At 36.7% G+C, this 21768-nt stretch overlaps 1 protein-coding gene across 1 annotated transcript in view; it reads left to right on the forward strand.

The window, feature by feature from the left end:
• The window catches only part of IL1RAPL2 (interleukin 1 receptor accessory protein like 2), a gene marked incomplete at both ends in the record, with an annotated part of 1190107 nt that extends 1173889 nt beyond the window's left edge, over positions 1 to 16218 (forward strand). The window contains 2 exons of the mRNA XM_080910286.1: positions 3940 to 4110; positions 15521 to 16218. Of these exons, the coding sequence (XP_080766412.1) occupies positions 3940 to 4110; positions 15521 to 16218 (869 nt within the window). The remainder of the gene's footprint in view (positions 1 to 3939; positions 4111 to 15520) is intronic.
• Positions 16219 to 21768: the final 5550 nt, after the last annotated feature.

A 21768-nucleotide genomic window follows, 5' to 3' on the forward strand; every position in this document is an offset into this window, starting at 1 on the left:
TATTGATGTATATTGTGGCTGTTTTAGTTAGGGTTTCTATTGCTATGATAAAGCACCATGACAAAGCAACTTGAGGAGAAAAGAGTTTGCTTTATCTTTTAACAATCAGATCACAATCTGTTACAGAGGAAAATCCAGTGTAAGAGCACAGGACAGGCAACTGGAGTAAGAAACTAAAGCAGACACCATGGAGGAATGATGCTTGCTGGCTCCAACTTTGAAGCCTGCTGAGTCTGATTTCTTATAGGACCACCTTCTCGGTAATGGTAGTGCCCATAGTGGACCAGAGCCTCCCACATGAATTATTAGTAAAAAGAAATACCCACAGGCTAATCTACTGGAGGTATATACTCAGTGGAAGCTTTCTCTTCCCAAATGACTCTAGATTTTTCTCAAGTTGACAAGTACCTTTCCAGACAGTGACATTAAAATGTATTTATGTTTTTTAAAAGAATTTTACTTTTGCATGTGCATTTGCCTTTATATATGTAGGGGAGTACTTGTGTGAGTATGAGCACATGCTAGATTAACATACACGCGGAGATCATAGGACAACCTCTTTTATTCTTTCTACATTTTCTTTGAGGCATCTCCCCTGCCATGTTACTATCATTGGGAGTATGAAAATAGTTTGTACATGGGTTTAGGGGTATTGAACTCAGGACTTCATGCTTTACAGACAAACAATATACACATAAACATACATACGTGTGTGTGTGTGTGTGTGTGTGTGTGTGTGTGTGTGTGTGTGTATTTGTGTGTGTGTGAATTTCATATAAGGTTTAATGAAAATTATTTGTTTTATAAAATAGAATTTGTTCAGCCAGCTTTGACTCCCCTTCGCAAGCCAATTTGAATTTTTGTTTCAACACACCATAGATTATTTCATTTACTTGGCCTATCAGGTTTTCAATAAATATTTGAATCCAATTTTCTTACAGTCTTCATTGAGATTGATACTGTATACACATGTGCATATAGCTTCTAAATTCGTCACTGGCTATAAAGTAATCACCAAGTTTCCAGAGTTTTGCTCCCTTTAGACGCTAAGAGCTTAGGAATGGGTTCCATGGAGCTGCAAGAGAACAGGGCTGCAAAAACAAGAATGGCTCCCTGATGATGAGCACAATTCAAACTAAATTTTAAAATGTGGAAGGACAGGTGTGACAACAAGAAAATCCTTCCACAAATAGTTCGGTTGTCTTTGCAACTCCTGTCTTCATTAGGAACAGCATAGCTTTGGTGACTAGTGTTCCAGACGCCCTCCTTCTAATGCCTTGTCTGTCCTGTTATCAATTTTCAGCTTCCGAAAATAAGTTTATTCAGCATAATTTAGCACTGAAGATTCATTAGTGTTGTCTAGAGAAGTGGTGTCTCAGACAGCCTCTTGGTTTTCAAACAATTGTCCAGCCTGGCTGTTAACTTTATTTGCATCATGTTGATGCTTTTACTCTATTCATCTTGTCCTTCTTTGTGAGCAACAGCTGTGGCTATTCATGAAAATTTCTTGGCTCTCTGAAGAAGGCTGAAGTGCCTTTTAAAGCTATGGCATCTGAGTCATTGCTGGCTCACTAGCTGGCATCCTAAAGTTTCTGAGACATATGACATGGTAGCTCTGAGAGCGTTTTTCCTGCTCCAGCCAGCTACAATAAGCGTGTCACCTTTTATCCATGTTATAGGGATATAACTGAAGCCAAAGCACCATCGTCCAGAAAGTGATGAGCTTCCAGAATGCTAAGTAAAGCTGATTATCCAGATCTTCAACATTCGAACTCAATATTCAAATATTAGCATGCCAAAAACACAGATAATCTTTGTTATATTTTTGCTTTAGTGTACCAAACTGGAGAAATATTTACTAGAAAAGCATGTATTTGTTGAGCTGTAATATTAGGGCAGAGTAAAGCAAGTGGATATAGTACCATGCATATGTGAGTTTCACCATGGTCAGAGAGTAACCATGTGGGCTATGGTTCTAAAACTCTCATAACATAGGTTATTGATATAGTCAGGTAGTCACAGATGATGGCTAACCACACAGTAGAAGTTCAACAAATTACTGATAAATAGAGTAAGATGTGGTTCAAGGTAGGGAGGTTTGTGGAGGGGAAATGACACTCTGGTCTGACACAGGGGTTTGAGGCAGCAATATAATCTACCAAGAACAAGAAAATATATTCTGCTCATAGGAATAGAGCTTTTTGTCCTTTGGACTGTTTTATTCTTCCAGCTGTGCATCATCGGCAGCTTTGAGTCCCAGGTGAGTAATTATAGCTGGAGAAAGTCAGGGGCCTGCAGGTGCATCCTGTACTTGATTGGAGCAAGGGCAGAGGTGCGAGCATTTCCAGGAGGTTCTTACATTAGCATTGCTGAAGAACATTTTCAATTCCAAGTAGAGTTTTATGTCTAACAATGGAATGCGTCCAATTTGCAAGCCAAAAGATCTTCTCAACCATCCAGGACAGTCTTTTTTGGGTTCATGTGCTTCTAGACAATCAAGAAACCCTAAGCAATGTTTATAAGTCTTTTATAGTTATCGGGCACACTAAAATGTATTCAGCTTTTCTCCTGATCTCAGGCACTGTCTTAACATCAATAACCAGAGCTCACTTCATTTGGAAGTACTGAAGGATGGGATTGTACAGAGTTTTGAGCACAGACACTATATTAGAAGTTTCAGGGAGTCCTACCTACTCCAACAATAGGACACGTATATCTTGCTTTATACCTGTAGTTTATACCTTCATCCAGCCACTAGGACCAAAATATTAATAATGGAATGGGTTAGTAAATGCTTATTTTATTTTATAAACTATCTAATGATAAAATCTTAGCTACATTCTAACCATCTCTGTTTTAGCAATTATTGATGTGTTTTATAAATAAATGCTTACCAGTCTTTCAAAATCAATGTTTTGAAGAAACTGCTTTTAATAAGCACTATGAATTTTTCTTGGACTTACGCTTACTAAATTAACTTTAAAAATTTCTTTGAACAAGAGAATTTTGAGCATACAACAACTATTCTGGTAGGTTTCTACTAAAATATATGAGGACCAACACAATAGATAGCTGTGTTCATTAGAATTTTCTGTTAAAATGCACACATACATACACATTTTTACTTTAGGCAGACTGGCTCTGAGCCAATGTAGCAAAAGAGGATGAAAATAAGCTTTAAAAGTCCAGTTAACTCCATGACTAAACATGTGAAGAGACAACCTAATGTGGCCATATTGGAAGGAGGGATATTTTGAAACAAAGGCTTCTTTGGGAAGTTGTGTCAAATTACTTGGCTGAACAGGAATAACAGGCAATGCATTTGTATAAAACCCAGCTGCTGTTTCTGCTATTTGGTAATGAACTGCTTTTTGTATATGAAGATGACAACACTAACCAACTGGAAGTATGGCATATGCTAAAAGTACAGTCTCTAGAAGTGAAGCTGGATTACTTCAATCTTCCACAGTTCAGGGCCCAGCCCCTCTTGGATCTCATGCACATATTTGTGCAAAGGAGGTATGGTCTGTGACTAAGTGGCACAGCCAAACCAACTGGCACATGAAGCACATGAAGGCTTCACATCCATGACTTGGGCTTATTTAGTCCTGCATTCAAACACACTGAGATAATCAGTTACAGACATCATTGAATATCACAAAGGCAGAACCTCACCAAAAAGGCGCAAATAATAAATCTTTGTTCCATTCTGTCCTAACTGTAAAAAGTCCACTCCGTAACAGTTTTCATTTATTTCGTATGAAATATTTGTGTTTAAATTGACATTACCTATGACACATGAATTATTTTTCAAATGATTAAAGTTAGTTAGACACTAATTACAATGCTTATTTCTGCTCAATAGTTATCATAAACTTCTAATATTCAAAGAGAACCTTCTAATACATTTTTTTGTTGTTGATACTGTTGCTCTTTAAGACAACAAGGAATATGATGCGTATCTCTCTTACACAAAAGTGGATCAAGATACTTTGGACTGTGACAATACCGAGGAAGAGCAGTTTGCCCTTGAAATACTGCCAGATGTGCTAGAAAAACACTATGGATATAAACTCTTCATCCCAGAAAGGGATCTGATTCCAAGTGGAAGTAAGTAACTGCATTTTGTATTTAAAACATTCCGTTCCTTTCAGCAACTTCTCTGGAAGCATGCATGCCTCAAAGCCAACATTTTAGAAAATTGTTTCTCACATTAGATGGATTTTTTTTCCAAATTCAAATTGCTCCTTGTGTATGTTGTGACTTTAGAGCATCTGAAGTTTTATAATTTATGGCTGTTTATAGAACTTATACCATAAGTGTAGTATTTATTTCATTGCTTTGGTTTCTGAGATAATAATGCCAGTTCATTTAAAAACAAACTGTAAAATTCAGCGCAAGCAACTTTGGTGTGCTGTAGTTCCAAACCTGGACTCCTGTTATTGTGTTTCTACTTATAACTACAATAAATGTCACCAATAACTTTGAATCTTTGCCTTTCATCCTTGTTATTCACTCTGCCTTGTCACTCATTCACAGACTTATGGAAAAATCCACTTTTAAAGGTCTATGACTCCATTGGGAGCAGTATTTTCTGTATGCATTTAGTATTTAAATACATTTTAAGATGTGTCAGACATTGTAGGTTTGAATGCTACTTTTCAGTAAAGCTACATATTTAAAGCTACCTTTGAGCTTACAAATTGCTGAGTAAATCTAATGCTTTGTTCTTGTTTTTTACAAAAAGCATGGGCTTTGTTCAGAACACTTACATGATAAAATATGAGGAGGACCAATGCCTAAGAGATTCTCCCTGCCCTCAAAGAGCTTTTAAAAATATTATTGAAAAAAAATCTAGGGGTTATAACATATTTGAATGTGTGTCTGTTAAAATTCTTAAGATGCTAATTTATATAATATGATATTTACAAAATAAAAAACTTTATCTTTAGACTTGATGGCATTTAAGATAATTTCACATATGTTATCACATTTCAAATTTATATTTTTGTGCACATGTGTGTGAGAGAGAAAGAGAGAAAATGTGTGTGTGAGAGAGAGAGAGAAGGAGAGAGGAGAGAGAGGGAGAGGGAGAGAGAGTGAGCGAGAGAGAGAATGTTTATATGCTTATCTTCCAGATGAGGAAATAAAGGCCAAAAGAAGCCTGAGACCACACAGCTGTCTAAAGCAGAGCAAGAAATAAAGGATGGATCTCACTCTACTAGATCATACTGTTCCTCAGTAATATGTATTCAAATTACCATCAGGTCACTGTGGTCATTAAGCTAGCGAGAGACAAGTGGGAACCAACTATCTTTTGATTGCTTCTTCTTTTTTTTCTTGTGGATCATATGTATGTATGTTCGAGTGCATTTATCAGTATGTACATTTAATGCACGTTGAATGATCAAAAGAAAACAATATATACAAGCCAATTTCCTTTTCTCAGTTAAGATGTCTCCAAACTCATTCTTCCCTTGGTATCTAGCTTCATTTGTCTTGTGATTTCATGACTTCAAATACAATTCTATAGCAATCGAGTGCGGCAGAAATGAATATCCTGATGCTTCCAAGTCATTTTTATTCCTCAATGTCTTTCTCACAAATCACATCCCTTGTGTCATTCTCACTTTGAATATCATAGCTTAGACACCAATTTTAGTATCCCGATAATAGTAATTATATATCTTATTTTATTTATACTTTCATGGCTCCACATCATACACTAATATGAGAATATCCCAAAAAGTGCCAAAGCAGCGTGTTTGACAAACTTTGATTTTTCACTATTTACCCCAGGATAAAATACACAATCCTCCCCTAAACACATTTATAATTGGATGCTCACCATATTTTTCTCCCACAAATCATTTTATTTGCTACCTACCATTACCTCTATTCAAAGCCTCCACTCTAGCCAAGTTATGCCTATGATATGCATTATATGTGTTTCTGGAGTGCTTTTGTTTACATTTGCCTTATATACCTTTGAAGAATCTTATTTCCCATATCAGTTACTGCAGTAATCTCTCCAGCCCTCAGTTTATAGTGGATATGCTCTTTTTGACTATTAGACCTATGCTATGATATATTTTTGGTCTTATAACTTTAGGTAGCTTTCCATTTGTTTTTATCTTACTAAGATCATTAAAAGTCCCTTGGATAGTATAGTGTATTTCATTTATCTTTATAATAATATTGTGATTAAGAGATAATAATAAGATTTAAAGTGACCTGGTGGTGCCTCATAACAGTTGATTTTGTTTTCAGCGGTGTTAATAGAAGAAAAGCAAAGAAAATGAACAAGGACTTTACTTTTTAGTTTTTTATTTTATTTTTGTTTTTGTTTTATTTATAAGGTATTTTGATCATATTCTTTCTCACTTACCCAACTGCTCCCAGATTGGACCTCAGGAAAAAACATGCTTTTGATCTCTTGACTATTAGTCTATTAAACAATATGTCTAAAATATGTGTTACTCTTGTTCTTAATGTGTTACAAACCTGAATATATTTAGGTGTTTCATCTAGGATTTGGGTACTATTTGCACTTGTAAATGTCTTTAATGCCTCAGGACTATGATGGACGAGCCAGCCATGATCGCAGATCTCAGAGCTTAAATTCTACCAGAGGATTCCACATCAAATGCGACAGAGATTTGATAGTCCATAAAGTATCATTTTCATATTTTTGGAGATTTCACAACCATCAGAATGACTTGACCCAGGGTGGTGGTACAGGGTAGATGGTATAGAGGAAGATTTTTTTCCACAGCCAGCCATTTGAAAAACTATACAACTTTTAGATGCAACCACTGGAGGGTGTTTGCTTTTAATCCTTCCTTCCTGAACTAGGGAATTCATGGTCTCTGAATTCCGATTTGTGAGTATAACCTACAGAAGTTCTTTAAAAGGCTCTTTGACAATTTTTCTTTTCCATCAACATTTTGGTGCTAGCTGAGCAGTCACCATGTTACGATTAACGAGTTTTTCCTTGGCATTTTTAGCACACATTCAGGAAGTCGATGAAGTATATGAATAATATACTTGATTTACACATGAATGACAGAGTAGAGCATTTTGGACTTGGTGTATGCATGTTATTAAAGAAGCTTCTGTGGCCTGAATTTGTAGCCATTGGTACATATTTAACAGGTTATGCTATATAAATAGAGACACATTCCTGGGGGACGGAGGAGCTAGTTACGATATTGTAAGCTGGTTTTGTCCATCACATCTCATTTAATGCACATTAACCTAAGACTATTCCTTCCTCCAAAACTAGCAACAAGACCTTTGAGTACTATAAATGCAAACTTCATAAGATCCTTCTTAATCTACAGTAACTCTCTATGAATCAAATGAATTTAAATGTCAGTCACACCCTTTCATGTATTTTCAGTCATTGTTCTGCCTTTCCCACCATACCCCACTTAAGCCCATCAACTCAAAATATTTCCCTCGTCCATAATTTTAAAAGTGCATGAATCTCAGTCTCAGTCTCTCTTGTTCTCTCTCCCTCCCCTTTTCTCCCCTTTCCCCATTAAGAATACTCAGAAATCTCAGATAGAAAGATGTTGATCTTCCAGATGAATTGCTGTTGTCTATATTCTTTTACCACATGCCTATTGGAAAATTGTTGTATGGCTGCTACAAACCATAAAAATGAAAATATTTGAAACAAACATGTTTCCCTAAATGCTGAGACCAGGTCTTCAGATTTGGGACATTATTTTCCTGGCAATAACTGTTTCCATTCTTGAACCAGTGGCCAAGATCTTCTTTATGTTTTCTCAGGTTAGGTGCCTAAATGTGGCAGAAATTTGTACTTTCCAGTAAGTTTGGTCTATTTCTTCCCAGACTAGAAACATCTGTCTGGAGAACAGTGAAAGCAACTTTGTTGCCAACAAGCATCTGTATGTCAGAAGTGACAAGCAACCAAAAGAAAGCCAGATAAAAAACACCCTACTCAAACTGCCTAGAGACACAAACTAGAGAAGTAGAGATTTTCTCACCCTTGCAGCTGCTGAGTTTTGTGCTGTAAAGTACCCTACACAGAGCACATTGTGTTCATGGGGCCTAGTGGATCCTTGAGGAATGAACAGATGTGCTCTGAAGCTGACATGTGACCAACAGGACCCAGCTGTGCAATTGAGATCTTGAAATTGAGAACATTTTTGGATGAGTACCATTTAGCCTTTTGAACCCATCTTATCTCAGAGTTTCTGCACATATTATGAAGCATAAAACTATAAAAACTTATGGAATCAGGCCGAGGACATATGGTTGGAAAGAGACAACATCATTCTAAGACAAAGAAAGAAAACAGAAGAATCCATCCTATAGTCCTAATTTACCTTTAAAAGAAGGAAAGTGTGTTTCTTAAACGTGTATCACAATAAATGTTTTATTAATACTTTAATAAAAATTTTTATTAAGAATTAAGACTCAAGCTGATTCTAGCAGTAGCTTTGAACAAAAGTGTAATCGTATGAGTAGCAACTTAAAGAAGAAAGAAAATTAATTCTTCCCAGTTTCCCCCTTTGATTTATAGAAAGATTTGGAAGATCTCTACATGAACTGTTTATGCATGATTATGGCAGGAGAAAGACACTAGTGGGGGGAAATTTTATCATGCATATGACTTAAGAACCATGCCACCTTGAAATTATATATCTAAATTTGATCTCAAATGTCAATATATTTTTTTAACTTGTTTTCATGCCCAAGTTTCTATGAGGATCCCTTACTCAGGAATCCTAGCACTCTCTCACCCTTTTTACAGGAAACGTTTCTCTTATTTCATATATGTGTTAACCTTTCCTAATCTTTAGTCTTTTAATGATTAGGACTAGCCGTGTGATAGTTCTGACAATTAAATGACAAATGACTAGAGAATCCATCAGCTGTCAGGTGATCCCTAGTGACTTCTGAAGTGAGGCATGCAAAAATATTTCTTGTACGTGGCCCTGTAAGTAGTCATTGCCAATGGTCCCTAGAATCGCTGAACAGATTGGACACAATTCAAGTAAGTTGTCTTTGGGGAATAATAAAATTCCTTTTTCAGGCAACCTAATGTCTGTGACCTAAAAATTGTGAGGCAGAGGTGACATGTACAACCTCTGAAATTTAGAACATTGCTTGAAATTTACTCCCCTGGAACAAAATTAGGTGTCTTGACAATTTCCTTCATGCTAGAAACTATCGAGAGGAGAAATTGTATTTTAATCATCTCAGATTTTGCTACAGTCGAAAGGGCTAGTTTTCTCATCAACATTTGAGATAGAGGTTGGAATCCATTGTAAAGAATTTTAATCAGAAAATGTAGAGTTTAAGGCACAGACTTTTTTTTAATCAAATGAGCAGCACAAAGTTTTGACACTTAAGGAAATACGAAAAAAAAATCTCTATAATGAGTAATAGCTTTGTTCCATAGTTAGTAAGGTAACACTATCGTGAATTAGTTACATATTCATAGTACTAGAAATCAAGAGGAACATGGAAGGAAGACAGAGTGTGGATATTCTGCAGCCCTGTTAAGCTCCACTGTATCTTTCTCTGTGTTGTTTTCAAATGTGGAAAGATGAAAGACAACAGGATATAGACACAATCCCCATGGGTGAAACACAAAAGCATGTGTGAAGAACTCGCGACCAAAAAATAAGGCCTCCAAAATCAGACATGTAAGAAAATAAAGTTTTCCCTGACACAGAAACTCATGGTACATCTAAGTCAAATGTCAATTTCTCCACTAATCATTTGTCACACCATTATTACACTTGCCAGTCAAGAATGAACTATCTTCTGCAAAACTGTAACCCTACTTATCTAGGTAAGGACTTGAGAAATGTGAGGAAAGGGGAAATTTTGTAGGGCACATAGTATCATACATGGGAAGCACATGAGTATATAGTATCATACACATGCACCTGGCTCATGGTAGAGTCTATCTCTGTAGCAAAAAAGGACAGAATTCTACAATTGTCAAAGGGGAATCAAGATGCCAGAGCTTTCACATCACCCAACATACAGTCAACCTGTATGACAATTGTGGTAGTATTTCTTACAATCATCTACAATCCAAATAATATTTTCAATTAAATGGTAATAAAAATTACCTCACTAGAAGCCTCTTGGTATGCCAAAGGTCTGAAAAGTTTTCCATCCTATGTGTATAGGTGTGAAAATATGTTTCTTTGTTATATGAGAAACATATAGATTTTTAACTTAATGTATTAATGTATATTTTTATACATGCTCTTGTTAATGTTTATCAGTTAACTACTGTTCACCAAAAACTGATAGAGTATTATATGCTTTGATGCATCCCCTCTCACTCTAATGATATCCTTTTGTATAATAGTGCACATAATTGTGACTTTAATTATATACATGTCCTATCCTCTGAATCTGGCAGAGTACCAAATTATTCTATGCCTAGACCATAATACATATTTGACTTTCTAACTTAAAAATATACCATATACTCTGATAATAACTTGAATATAACTGCAAGTACAAATGCACGCGATTTACAAATACCAAACTAATCAGTTTGCAAAATCGCATGGTCAGTACCCAGAAAGCTGACCACCAAATACTCTATAGAGTTGTTTTGTTTCTCTACATCTATAACCAACCCAAAGCCTTGAAGTACTAAGGATAGTGTAGTCTTCAAAGCCATGCATATCTCTCTTGATGCAGCTAATTAGGACTGCTATTCTTCCTGTTTCTATTTTATTTGTTTCCCCTTTCATTGTGCCCTTTGCTTTATTAAGACAAACATAATTGATTTTCTCATCACTTTTCTTTAATCTAAAGAAAAACTTCTATAAATAAGTACACTTTATTTCTCTTTCATAAAACTCCTGAAAGAGATTTTAAATCCAATTTACCATACTTTTAATAAGGTTTTAGGAAGTTACTTTCATTGATGTATACCATCCCATACACAGACAATGTGTTGCAAACAGCCAATCCCTGGATAAAAAAAAAAAGAGAGAGAGAGAGAGAGATGCTTTATGACATTGGCACATTTATGACATTGGTGCATTTTTCCCTATCCTAACTTAAGTTCCTCTATCAAAATTCCACTGAAGCTTTATTTCTTAGCCTAGTTGTGAGTGTCATGCATAGGTCAAATTGCTTGTATTCTGTCTGTGCTTCTATAGCCTCAAGAGTAAGGAGATTATCATCACAGCCTGCTTTTCTCTTCTCTGCCATCGGAAGTTAGGTTAAACCAAAAGGTGCAAAAACACATGACACTCTGACCTTTTATTGAAGGGGCAACACACACACACACACACACACACACACACACACACACACACACACACACATACACACACACACATTGCTAAGATGTGAAGATTCATAAGTCCTGAAGATGTGGGGATTTTTTTTTTGAAAAATGTTTCTTTATCATGTTGTGCTAACAAGCTTTGAAATACGTTTTCTGAAGGCTTCTAAAATATCTCCCACAAAACCACAGCCTACCAGGGCAAACCTGACTGCCTGTTGGAGACTGTGCTTTGGATCAGGAATGTTATAACTTGATACCTGTTTCTGCTTAATTTGTTTGGAAGTGATCCAAACCTAACCACGCTGCCTGGTCTATAATTCAGGTGTGGCAAATCTTCTCTATAAAGGTCAAGTTGGTAAATATTTAAAGATTTGTGTATCACATATGCTCCCCCCTTGCATCCTATTCATCTTATTCATCATCCAAAAAAAAAGTACTTCCAAAATGTTAAAAGTGTTACTCTTTGTTCATGGACCACCCAAAAACAGGCCATGGGGTTTAGAAGATGTAGTTTTAAATCACAGTCATTAGATATAGATATACCACCCTGAGGGGAGGGGTGAATTATCTTGAGCATTTGCTTCATACTTAGAGCCAGCCGACATGGACTCCCTGTCTAAAGACTAACATGTAAATTATTGGGACCATGCCCTGTTTGTTTCTTCACCATTATATACATTGTTTTTGGCAAGAGCATTAGAGTCTTCTTTTTTCCCAAGGAAAAAGAGTGGCTAAAAGTATAGAGGGAACCAAGAGAAAGGGGGGACATAAAAGAAAGGAACAAGAAAGTAGTGAAAAAAATTAAAAAAAGGAAAACTCGGTGGTGAGAGGAAATGCTAGAATAGGCAGAAAAGAAGAAGAAAGAACTGGACAGAGCAAGTGAACGAAAGAGGTAAATGAGAGAAAGAGAAGGAAGAAAAACACAGAGTGAGCCAGACTGAGAGAGCAAGAGCACAGGCGTGCCTTCTTTTCCACTGAGCCAGGCAGCTCTTAGCGGCACCTCCCCAGCTCCTTTCAAACACTGAGGTTGCTGCCCAGCCACTGATCACCGTCCCAAGAAGTGAAATGTGGGCTTCACATCTGAAAACTTCCACTTGCTTTTTTCACCAAGTGAAATGGAACACAGAATTCAAGGTCCAAGCAAATGGCTTGTGTTTTCTTTGGGACACTTGTACTATTTCTACTCAGGGAAAATTTTGATGTACTGTCTAACTCCAGTGCATATGATTAATGTATATATAGGGCAAACCAGGATAATTCCATTTTTTTTCTGCCACAGCAGGTTTTCAGCCCGAATTATCTGGATGCTTGCCTCAACTCTCCACTAGGCTTTGCCAGGATAAGCAGAGCCAATGTAGTATGCAGGAGACCGGGAGCACTCACTCCCTCTCTCCAAGGCTCACTTCAACATCCACACCCTGTGCAGCTGAGCGGAGTGAGAACTGTCCTAATACATTTATTTTGGGGGGCAAAAGTTTCTGAGATGCCCCTAAATCCGTAAATACATTCTGCTTAGCTATAAAATGTGGAAACAACCTAATAGCTATGTGAACTGGGAAAAGCACACTAATGGGGAAAATCTTTTCCTCTTCCTTTCCCCACCCTAGAAAGAGACCATCAAAACTGAAGTCTATGATACATCAATTAAATCAATTGACGACTGACAATTTATCTTTATACAGAAATATAGAGAGAGTTTACTTTAAAAAAAAAATGACTGGGCACTTAAGACACTTTTATGAGAAACGTAAGTGGAGTCACGGAAATTATCTTTATGGCTTCTGCTGTCTCTTCTTTCTGACAACGGCTGTTTCCTCTTGAGGTAACAGGAAGTTTTGCAGAGTTCATCATTGTCCTTCTTAGATCACCTGCCCCAACCATAACAAACATCTGTAAGCATCTTTTTCCTGCTCTAAATAATTATGTTTTAACTAGTTCTTTAAGAAATTCACACAATGAGATTTGATCACATCTACTATCCTCCCCCAACTCCCCCAGATCTCTGCTTCTATGGGTGTCTTTAAAATATAGCCTGACACCCCCCCCCCAAAAATAGTGTTGGTCTTGGGAGTGTATCTACTATGACTACTGGAAAGGTTTGTACAATACTTTTGAAAATTTCAAAGTCTGAGCTGTACTTGAGGAGACAAGATTATTAGTGAAATTTGAGACTTGGAAAAGAAATTATAAACAAACCTTTCTATGAAATTACAATGAGTAATCCACATGATAAAAGTATGTCCTTGTGTGTGTGTGTGTGTGTGTGTGTGTGTGTCTTTTTCTTGTTTTTCTTGTGTTTTTGGGTTTTTTTTTTGTTTGTTTGTTTTTTTGTTTTTTGCACCACTACCATGATTCTGAGCATTGGATGTGTTTCGTTTCATTTTTATCTTGGAGAAAAGGTGAAAAGACTCATTGGAAAATGCATGATAGTTTATTTTACTGTATCTTACAGATCCAACTTCTAATGACGAAGCTTCCCACATAACTTCTTTCCTTTTTGGAGCAGAAAGGATAGAAGACAATGAAGAGTCAGAGCTGTTGATACATTGGGATAGTATCTTTCCACTCTAGTGAAACTTTCTACCTTTCCTTCCATTTTGTTTCACCAAATCTCTCAGTGACAAACCTCCCCACTGCCCTGGATAGTGTTTTTGGAGATTTCATTGCCAACTTTTCCCTCTGAATAGATAAGATATAAAAGAAAACACTTAAAATTATTGAGAAGTGTCATCCCAACCTAGTGAGTAGCCTCATCCTCTAAGATACTGTCAATTGTACCTACTGCATGACAATATACTGAAATTGATTTATTAAATAATTAAACAATTATTAATCATTTAAAAAGAATCAACAAGAAATTGTTAAAAGTGCAATTCCATGTATCTTTCTTGAAGGTTTATTTTGTTGTCACTGATGCTGTTGTTTATTATCAGAGTGCATAAGATGTTGCTCACTGTTGTTTTTGAAAGCTTTCGCACTACCAAGTGGTGAAAATATGATCCTGGAAAAAGAAGGTCATCTGAAAATGTGCACCTGTGGAATAAGTTTCTCTTTTCAAATGGCTTGTAACAAGCTGTTTGATGTCCCCATACTATGTGCTGAATGTGACCTCTCAAAACAATCAGTAACCTGGGCCAGATTCAAGGTGGCAACTGTTGCTATGCTTCTGTAAGCACTGTGTCTGCTAAAATGTTAGTACATTAGACAAGGCCCTGAGCTCTGCCTAGTAAAGACTGTGTTCTGGTGCAGGGCCTGTGCCCAAGTCTCCATTCATTAACAACACACGTGTATGTGGGCTTTACTTTATGGCAGATGAGACTGTGGGAAGTGTGATTTCTAAAGGATTATCATATGGGATAAACAAATCTAGAGGTAATTGAGTTTGTCCTATCAAGAAGAAAGCCATAACACAGTCACCTCACTTTCAGAATTATAACACAAAGTAATTTATTTCTAAGTATCTTGCCTTCTTCTTCTCTTTTTCAGGCATTGTATACCACTTCTAAACCCACTGGTAATCCCACCCTTCATTTTTCATTCTTAAAGCAGTAGAAAATTCCTACTTAATTCATGAGCACAAATCACTTCCCTATCTATTAGTTTGAAGGACAATGTTAATGACCTAAAGCTGCAAATGACAAAAGGTATTCTGATAAATCAGGTAACTGTGGTTCTAAAAGAAAATCCCCACCACGCCTCTCATGTTGGTATCACATACACATGGCATCCATAATATTTTAGCAGCTGAAATAGGGGTCCTGTGTACCATTATTATTTGTTAGCTAAAAATGATCAAGAGGAAACACAGAAAGGAAGCAAGAAACACACCAAACTCAAAAGAAAAAGAACAATTTATTTATTAAACGTTTTTGTTCACCTTTCATCAGCTGGTTGATTACTTGTTCACTTAAGAGTCCTAGATAACTAGTCTGGAAGTTTACCTTGAGTTAAGTGGTTAAACCAAAAGTGCTGAACTACACCTAAAGTCTGAAGAAGCAAAAATGTGTGTCATCAGTACACTGTAAGTAATGATAAGGCCATGAAAAGGATTGAACCAATTGTTTATAATTTCTTAACTGTTGCAGAAATGGTCTTTCTGAAAATGCAGTGCAAGAGAGAAAATATAATGGACTTTAGTTAAAGCCTGGGTCTAGAATGCAAGCCTAATGCTTTAAAGACAATGTCTGTTTTACTCTTCTCTCTTTCTGTGATTTATAGCATATATTGAAGATCTCACAAGATGTGTTGAGCAAAGCAGAAGACTTATTATCGTGCTAACTCCGGACTATATTCTCAGACGGGGATGGAGTATTTTCGAACTGGAAAGCAGACTCCATAACATGCTAGTCAGTGGAGAAATCAAAGTGATTTTGATTGAGTGTACAGAATTAAAAGGGAAGGTGAATTGCCAGGAAGTGGAATCACTAAAGCACAGCATCAAACTTCTGTCACTGATCAAGTGGAAGGGACCCAAAAGCAGCAAATTAAATTCTAAATTTTGGAAGCACTTAGTATATGAGATGCCCATCAAGAAAAAAGAAATGCTATCCCACTGCCATGTTCTGGACTCTGCAGAACAAGGGCTTTTTGGAGAACTTCAGCCTATACCTTCAATTGCCATGACAAGTACCTCAGCCACAATGGTGCCATCACAAGCTGATCTCCCTGAGTTCCACCATTCGGATTCAATGCAAATGAGGCACTGTTGCAGAGGATACAAACATGAGATGCCAACCAACACCATGTCAGTACCATCCTTAGGCAACCACCACACTTACTGTAACTTGCCACTAACACTACTCAATGGACAACTACCCCTCAATAATTCCTTAAAAGAGACCAAGGAACTTTCAAGGAACAATCCCCTACTACCATTATCATCCAAAGAGCTCAGTTTCACAAGTGATATTTGGTAGTGGGAAAAAAATTTCAATTCCTCAGAACAACTATATGAGAATATGAAATTTCTGCTATACTGAGAATAAATTATACCTAGAAACATTGAGGTGCTGAAAAATGTGAAGAAAAAGGCACAACAACCATGTTTGTACTTAAATATTTTTATTTACATTTATAGAATAGTAGGAGAATAAAAGATCTTGCTTTTGTAGTGTGACAGCTTGTCACAGTGTATAGATTTGATTTTCCCTGGGAAAAAAAATGAATTGTGTCCTTTTCACATAGGTTTTATGGCACCATACAGTCTGCCCATATTTGGGAGTTTAACATTTAAACAGTGTTTTTTTTTTTTTTTTTTTTAATATAAAAGAAAGAATGAATGAAAGAAAGAAAGAAAATTTAAAAGTTTCACTGAATTTGAAAATTTTGAATCAAGGTTTGAGTGAAAAGAGAACTCTATAAAGTAACTAAAAGCATCTGGGAATTGTACAGGAACAAAACAGATTGAGGCAGCCAATTGGAAGACTGTCCAGGAAGATCAGCTGAGAAAAGGATTGAAACATTACATCTTCTTCAACATAATGGACAACTCCTGGGTAAACCAACAGCTTGTAACAAACAGCTTTTAGTTCAGATAGACAAGCACATCAACTGTAGCCAAACTGGTAGGTAGGTAGACTATATGCATTTCTTAATCAAATGAATAGACAGCTCTATGCTCTTTAAAAATGATTTTTGGTAAACCTTATGACTTTCTATATCATTACAAAAAACATTTTGCAATTTTAAAAATGCATCTTAAAGTGCACAATTTATTGTCTCTTTAAACATTCACATTTAAATTCGATTTTTTTCCCCCAAACACCCTTGCCAACTTCTCTAAGATTCATGTGAAGACGTGGGCATTGTCCTACTTGTTTTTCAGCTTCATTGCAAGTTGAGCTTAAAAATATATTGACTGCAAATGTCTGCAATTAAAGAGAAGTAATGACACTATTCAGAAATGTAGAGCTAAGTGATTTGAGTTTACTAGTGGTAGAACAATGACTGTAGACTTTCTCATTTGCAACGTAGTTGTGAAAAAGACTACTATGTACATACAATGAATATGTTCCAGTACATGTGCATGGCTCCTGGAGAAGTATCTCTATTCCTGGTGCTTCAAAGAAAATATTCAATAGACTAAGCTTGTTCCTCTTCATACAGAGACTGGGACTGCACTATGTCAGCACATCGTTGTGAATAACATATCTCCTGATGGCTGTAAGGAATGTATCCCTCCTCTAGGATTCATTGTGGATCATGACTTTTTGTCACTTACAATTAATTTGGTGTCCTCTTCCACTCTTATACTGGGGGTTGGGAGGATCATCTGTTTAACTGCTTATCAAACTTGATTCAGAAACTGTACAAATGGTTCTTACAGAAAATCCTTGTACAATTATAAAGGACAGTGTATACAATGTGTAAAAAATTAAGACTTTGCTTATCCCTTGTGATTGTGAGACCCAAAAGTAGTATCAAATATGAGAAAATATGCTTTGACAATTTGTCTCTAATTGTTTTTCACAGTTGCTCCCCAGTAATCTATCAGTGCTGTGAAATTACCTGTTTCTCTGTTGCTTTTTTACATCTTATCTATTCAGAAAATCCATTTGGGGTCCAAATCTTTGTGGAAGTTTCACAGTGATACATGTTTATTTCGCAGAGAGACATCAGTTGCTCCTTTGAAAAGTCCTGTTCAACATATGTGGGTATTTTGTAGATGTATTTTTTTCCCCACCAAGAATGAAAACTTCGGTAAAAACTATAGGTATTTCAAAATGAAACTCTATTAATGCTAAAGTGTTTTATGAGTGTTATAAGTTGTATTTACTCTGGGTGTTCCTTAATGCTATGTGTAATGACTAAATTAATAATCTGCATGAAATGAGCGGTACATGTTTTAAGTGAACAATTGTACTTTTTAATATTTTATTTTTCACAGAAATCTAGATGAATTCAAATAGAATGTTCAGTCATATTTTTAAACTAATAGTTCTGTATTGAGCATGCCAGTTCTGAAAATATAACATGGGCCTCTCTACTTCCTTTATTTACAATGATTAAACGTGGGTAGCAATTTGAGTTGGCTGGCCACAATGTGTCCCTTCACTGCTTGTAGGTACTCAGAAACACAGCATTCACACTTGTACTGGGGAACTTGACAAGAAACCTTTTCTCCCATTTTCAGGAACTAATGTGTACACTATCTATAAAAATTTATTTCTAGATGGCAATTCAAAATTGAATTTTCATCTGAGTTTTTTTAAAGAGATATGCCCCATAAGGGGATAATACATATTTCATCTAGAATACAATGTTTGCTGTCAGTTGCTTTTACATTGAGACTTTTCCCTTTCAACTTTTCACTGGATTTTGGAAATCCAGGAAAGCATGGTTACAACTAGTCCTTACACACTCAAAACAAATTTATTATTAAGTGATTGCATGCAAACACACATTTACCCACTGAATTATATCTTATTGTTTATTGAATAGTTTATGTATTTACATTTCAAATGTTATCCCCTTTCCCTGTCCCTCCCTCCCATAGCCACCCCCCACCGGCTTCTTTGAGGACACTCCCCTTCTACCCACCCACTCCCAACTCAACACCCTGTTATTCACCTACACTGAGGAAGAGTCTCCACAGGACTAAGGGCTTCTCCTCCTATTGTTTCCAGACAATGTCATCCTCTGCTATATATGCAGCTGGAGCCATGGGTCCCTCAATGTGTACTCTTTGGTTTGTGGTTTAGTCCCTGGGAGCTCTGGGGGTCTGGTTGGTTGATAACGTTGTTCTTCCTATAGGGTTGCAAACTTCTTCAGATCCTTCAGTCCTTTCTCTAACTCCTCCATTGGGGTCCCTGTACTCAGCCAATGGTTGGCTACAAGCATCCTCATCTGTATTTTTCATGCAATAGCAGAGCCCCTGATGTGACATCTATACCAGGCTCCTGTCAGCAGGCACTTCTTGGCATCAGCAATAGTGACTGGGTTTGGTGGCTGCATATGAGATGGATCTTTAGGACCCACTAAATTTTAAAGGTGAAACATACTGAAAACCAAATGGAAACATAATAAAAAAATGATAGACATGTAGAAATTGAAACATTCCATTGTGAATAAACACTGTTCAAGGATATGATAGGGACAACATGTTTGTCCATTTAATTTAGCAAAATATGACTTCTGGATGGGTTGATAAACATGGTTCCTGGTCTAATCAGATCGATAGCAATGTAGCTGTGTGTTTTCTAAAACTGTTATGTCATTCACCACTACTTCTAAGCCTCAGTTGAATTAGAGCCGGATCATTCCTACTTCTGAGAATTCATTCAAAACTATGACAAAGAGACACCATCAAATTTCTAGTAAGACTTGAATCCAGAGCAATGTTATGTAAAAAGTGGATGTTTCAGTTTGTGGATGAAAGGTTGATATTGTGTGGTTTAACACTGTTAGAAAGATGCAGGGGAAGTGAGAGCAGTTCAGTTGTGAAGAGAGTTCAGAAGGAGCTGAGATGAAAATGAATAGCAATCAAATGATTGCAACGACATTGGTTAGAAAACTGTTAGAACAAAGAGAAGAAAGTTCTGGAGCTGGAGAGATGACTTGGTGGTTAAGAGCACTGACTGCTCTTCCGGAATATCTGGGTTCACTTCCAAGCACCCACATGGTAGCTCACAATTGTGTGTAACCCCAGGGTCCAACACTGTCACACAGACATACATGCAGGCAAAATATCAATGCACATAAAATACAAATTAAATTATTTTTCAAAAAGAAAAATTCTAACACAAATGAGAAGGCATGTCTGACAAGGGTGGTATTTATATGGCTTACAAGTAAAAACCTTTGCTTTATTTTGATATTTTATTTTTAAATAAACTAATAGACAGCTTGAGAAAATGGCTTCAGTTTGGAGGTTGGGTAGCTTTGTGTTCTGTAAGTATAAGACTTGAGTTCAAATCGTCAGCTCTTGTATAAAAGGATATACATATGCAGGCCCATCATTGGACTGTAGAGAGATAAAGATACTGGGAGACAGCTGGTCATAAAGCCTAGCTGAGAGATGAGTTTTGCTTCTATAAGAGCCTGTCTCAAAACAGAAAATTGGAGAAGACACTGAACATCCTGTTCCAGCATGTAGACTTGCAAACATTCATACCAAGCACACACATACACACACACACACACACACACACACAAACACACACACACATACATACACATACTCACACACACACACACAGAGAGAGAGAGAGACAGAGAGACAGAGAGACAGAGAGACAGAGACAGAGAAACAAAGACAGAGACTGGGGGAGGGGGGACTAGTTCACTTTTATACAACATGTTTTCCAAATAAAATAAAATAATGACCGAAGGAAATACCCTGAAAATTCCAAGTGTAAATCTTCATGCACCTTGTATTTATTTCTCAAGGTAAGGTAATGTTCAAAGTTAAAATGGAAAATTATCGGATAGTGATCATCTAAAAAATGAGCACTCCAAATCAATGTTACATTTTTTTTGGGAGAGTGAAGTTAATTTTGAGAATAGTCAGGCACTGTTTCCTCCATTATTCATGCAGTTCTGTTGAGAGATACCTGATGCAAGGTCACAGCTTTGAGTACTAAGGCTTTCTGATAAATGTATAAAACAGTTTGATAAGCCTAGTGATTCACTCCAAACACTTATCATATTGAAGCTGCCTTTTAAAAGAACTGAAGTCAGCCACAAGCAATTTCTGAAGAATATTTATTACTCCACTCAATTACTGGGTCAACAGAACTAGTAAAATTAGGTACAACCACCTACGTTTTTTTTTTTCTATACGCTTATTGCTATTTTCCAAACTATATTTTCCTCAGTGCTATGGCCAATCGAGAAATTTATTGAGTACCTGATGTACACTGGCCAGTGCTTCACATGCAGTAGGAATTTTTAAAAGTCATGATCCTTGTTATCAGATATTTTATACCCCACATTCGTGAAGAAACCAGTGTATGTAATGCAACCTTTCAGTATTGGGAAATTAGTATTTGCATGTGCAATAAGGGCAGTGGATTCTGTACTGACTTGGGCAAGAGTTAGGTTTGGCCCGAAGAAAGCATTGAAGAAAAGAGAAATTTCCCAAATATATAGCATAGCACATGTGAATACTGAGGGAAGAACGAGCAAGTTCTACTCAAGTCATAGCAGGAACGGAAATCTGAACAAGACTGGGAGGAATGCTAAAGCATCCATCTGAGAGCCTGAGATTTAGGGAGAATCAGGAAGGGGATGGGAATGGAGGCTGGGAAGCCATTTACGAGATTATTCTCACAGTCCAGTTGAAATGTGAGCTAGAGATAAGTGGTGACCTTAAACCTCAGCAAGGGGCAGACTGAGAAGAAGAACTAGGCAGGATATAGTGATGCAAAAAGTGGAAGTGGAAAGAAAACCTAAACAGTTCAATGATCAAAAACAGTAGTCGGATCAAAGGAATTCGGGGAGTGTTTAACCCATGCTTTAAACTGAGC

Source organism: Micromys minutus (assembly GCF_963924665.1).
Source record: "Micromys minutus genome assembly, chromosome: X".
NCBI classification, from domain to species: Eukaryota; Metazoa; Chordata; class Mammalia; order Rodentia; family Muridae; genus Micromys; species Micromys minutus.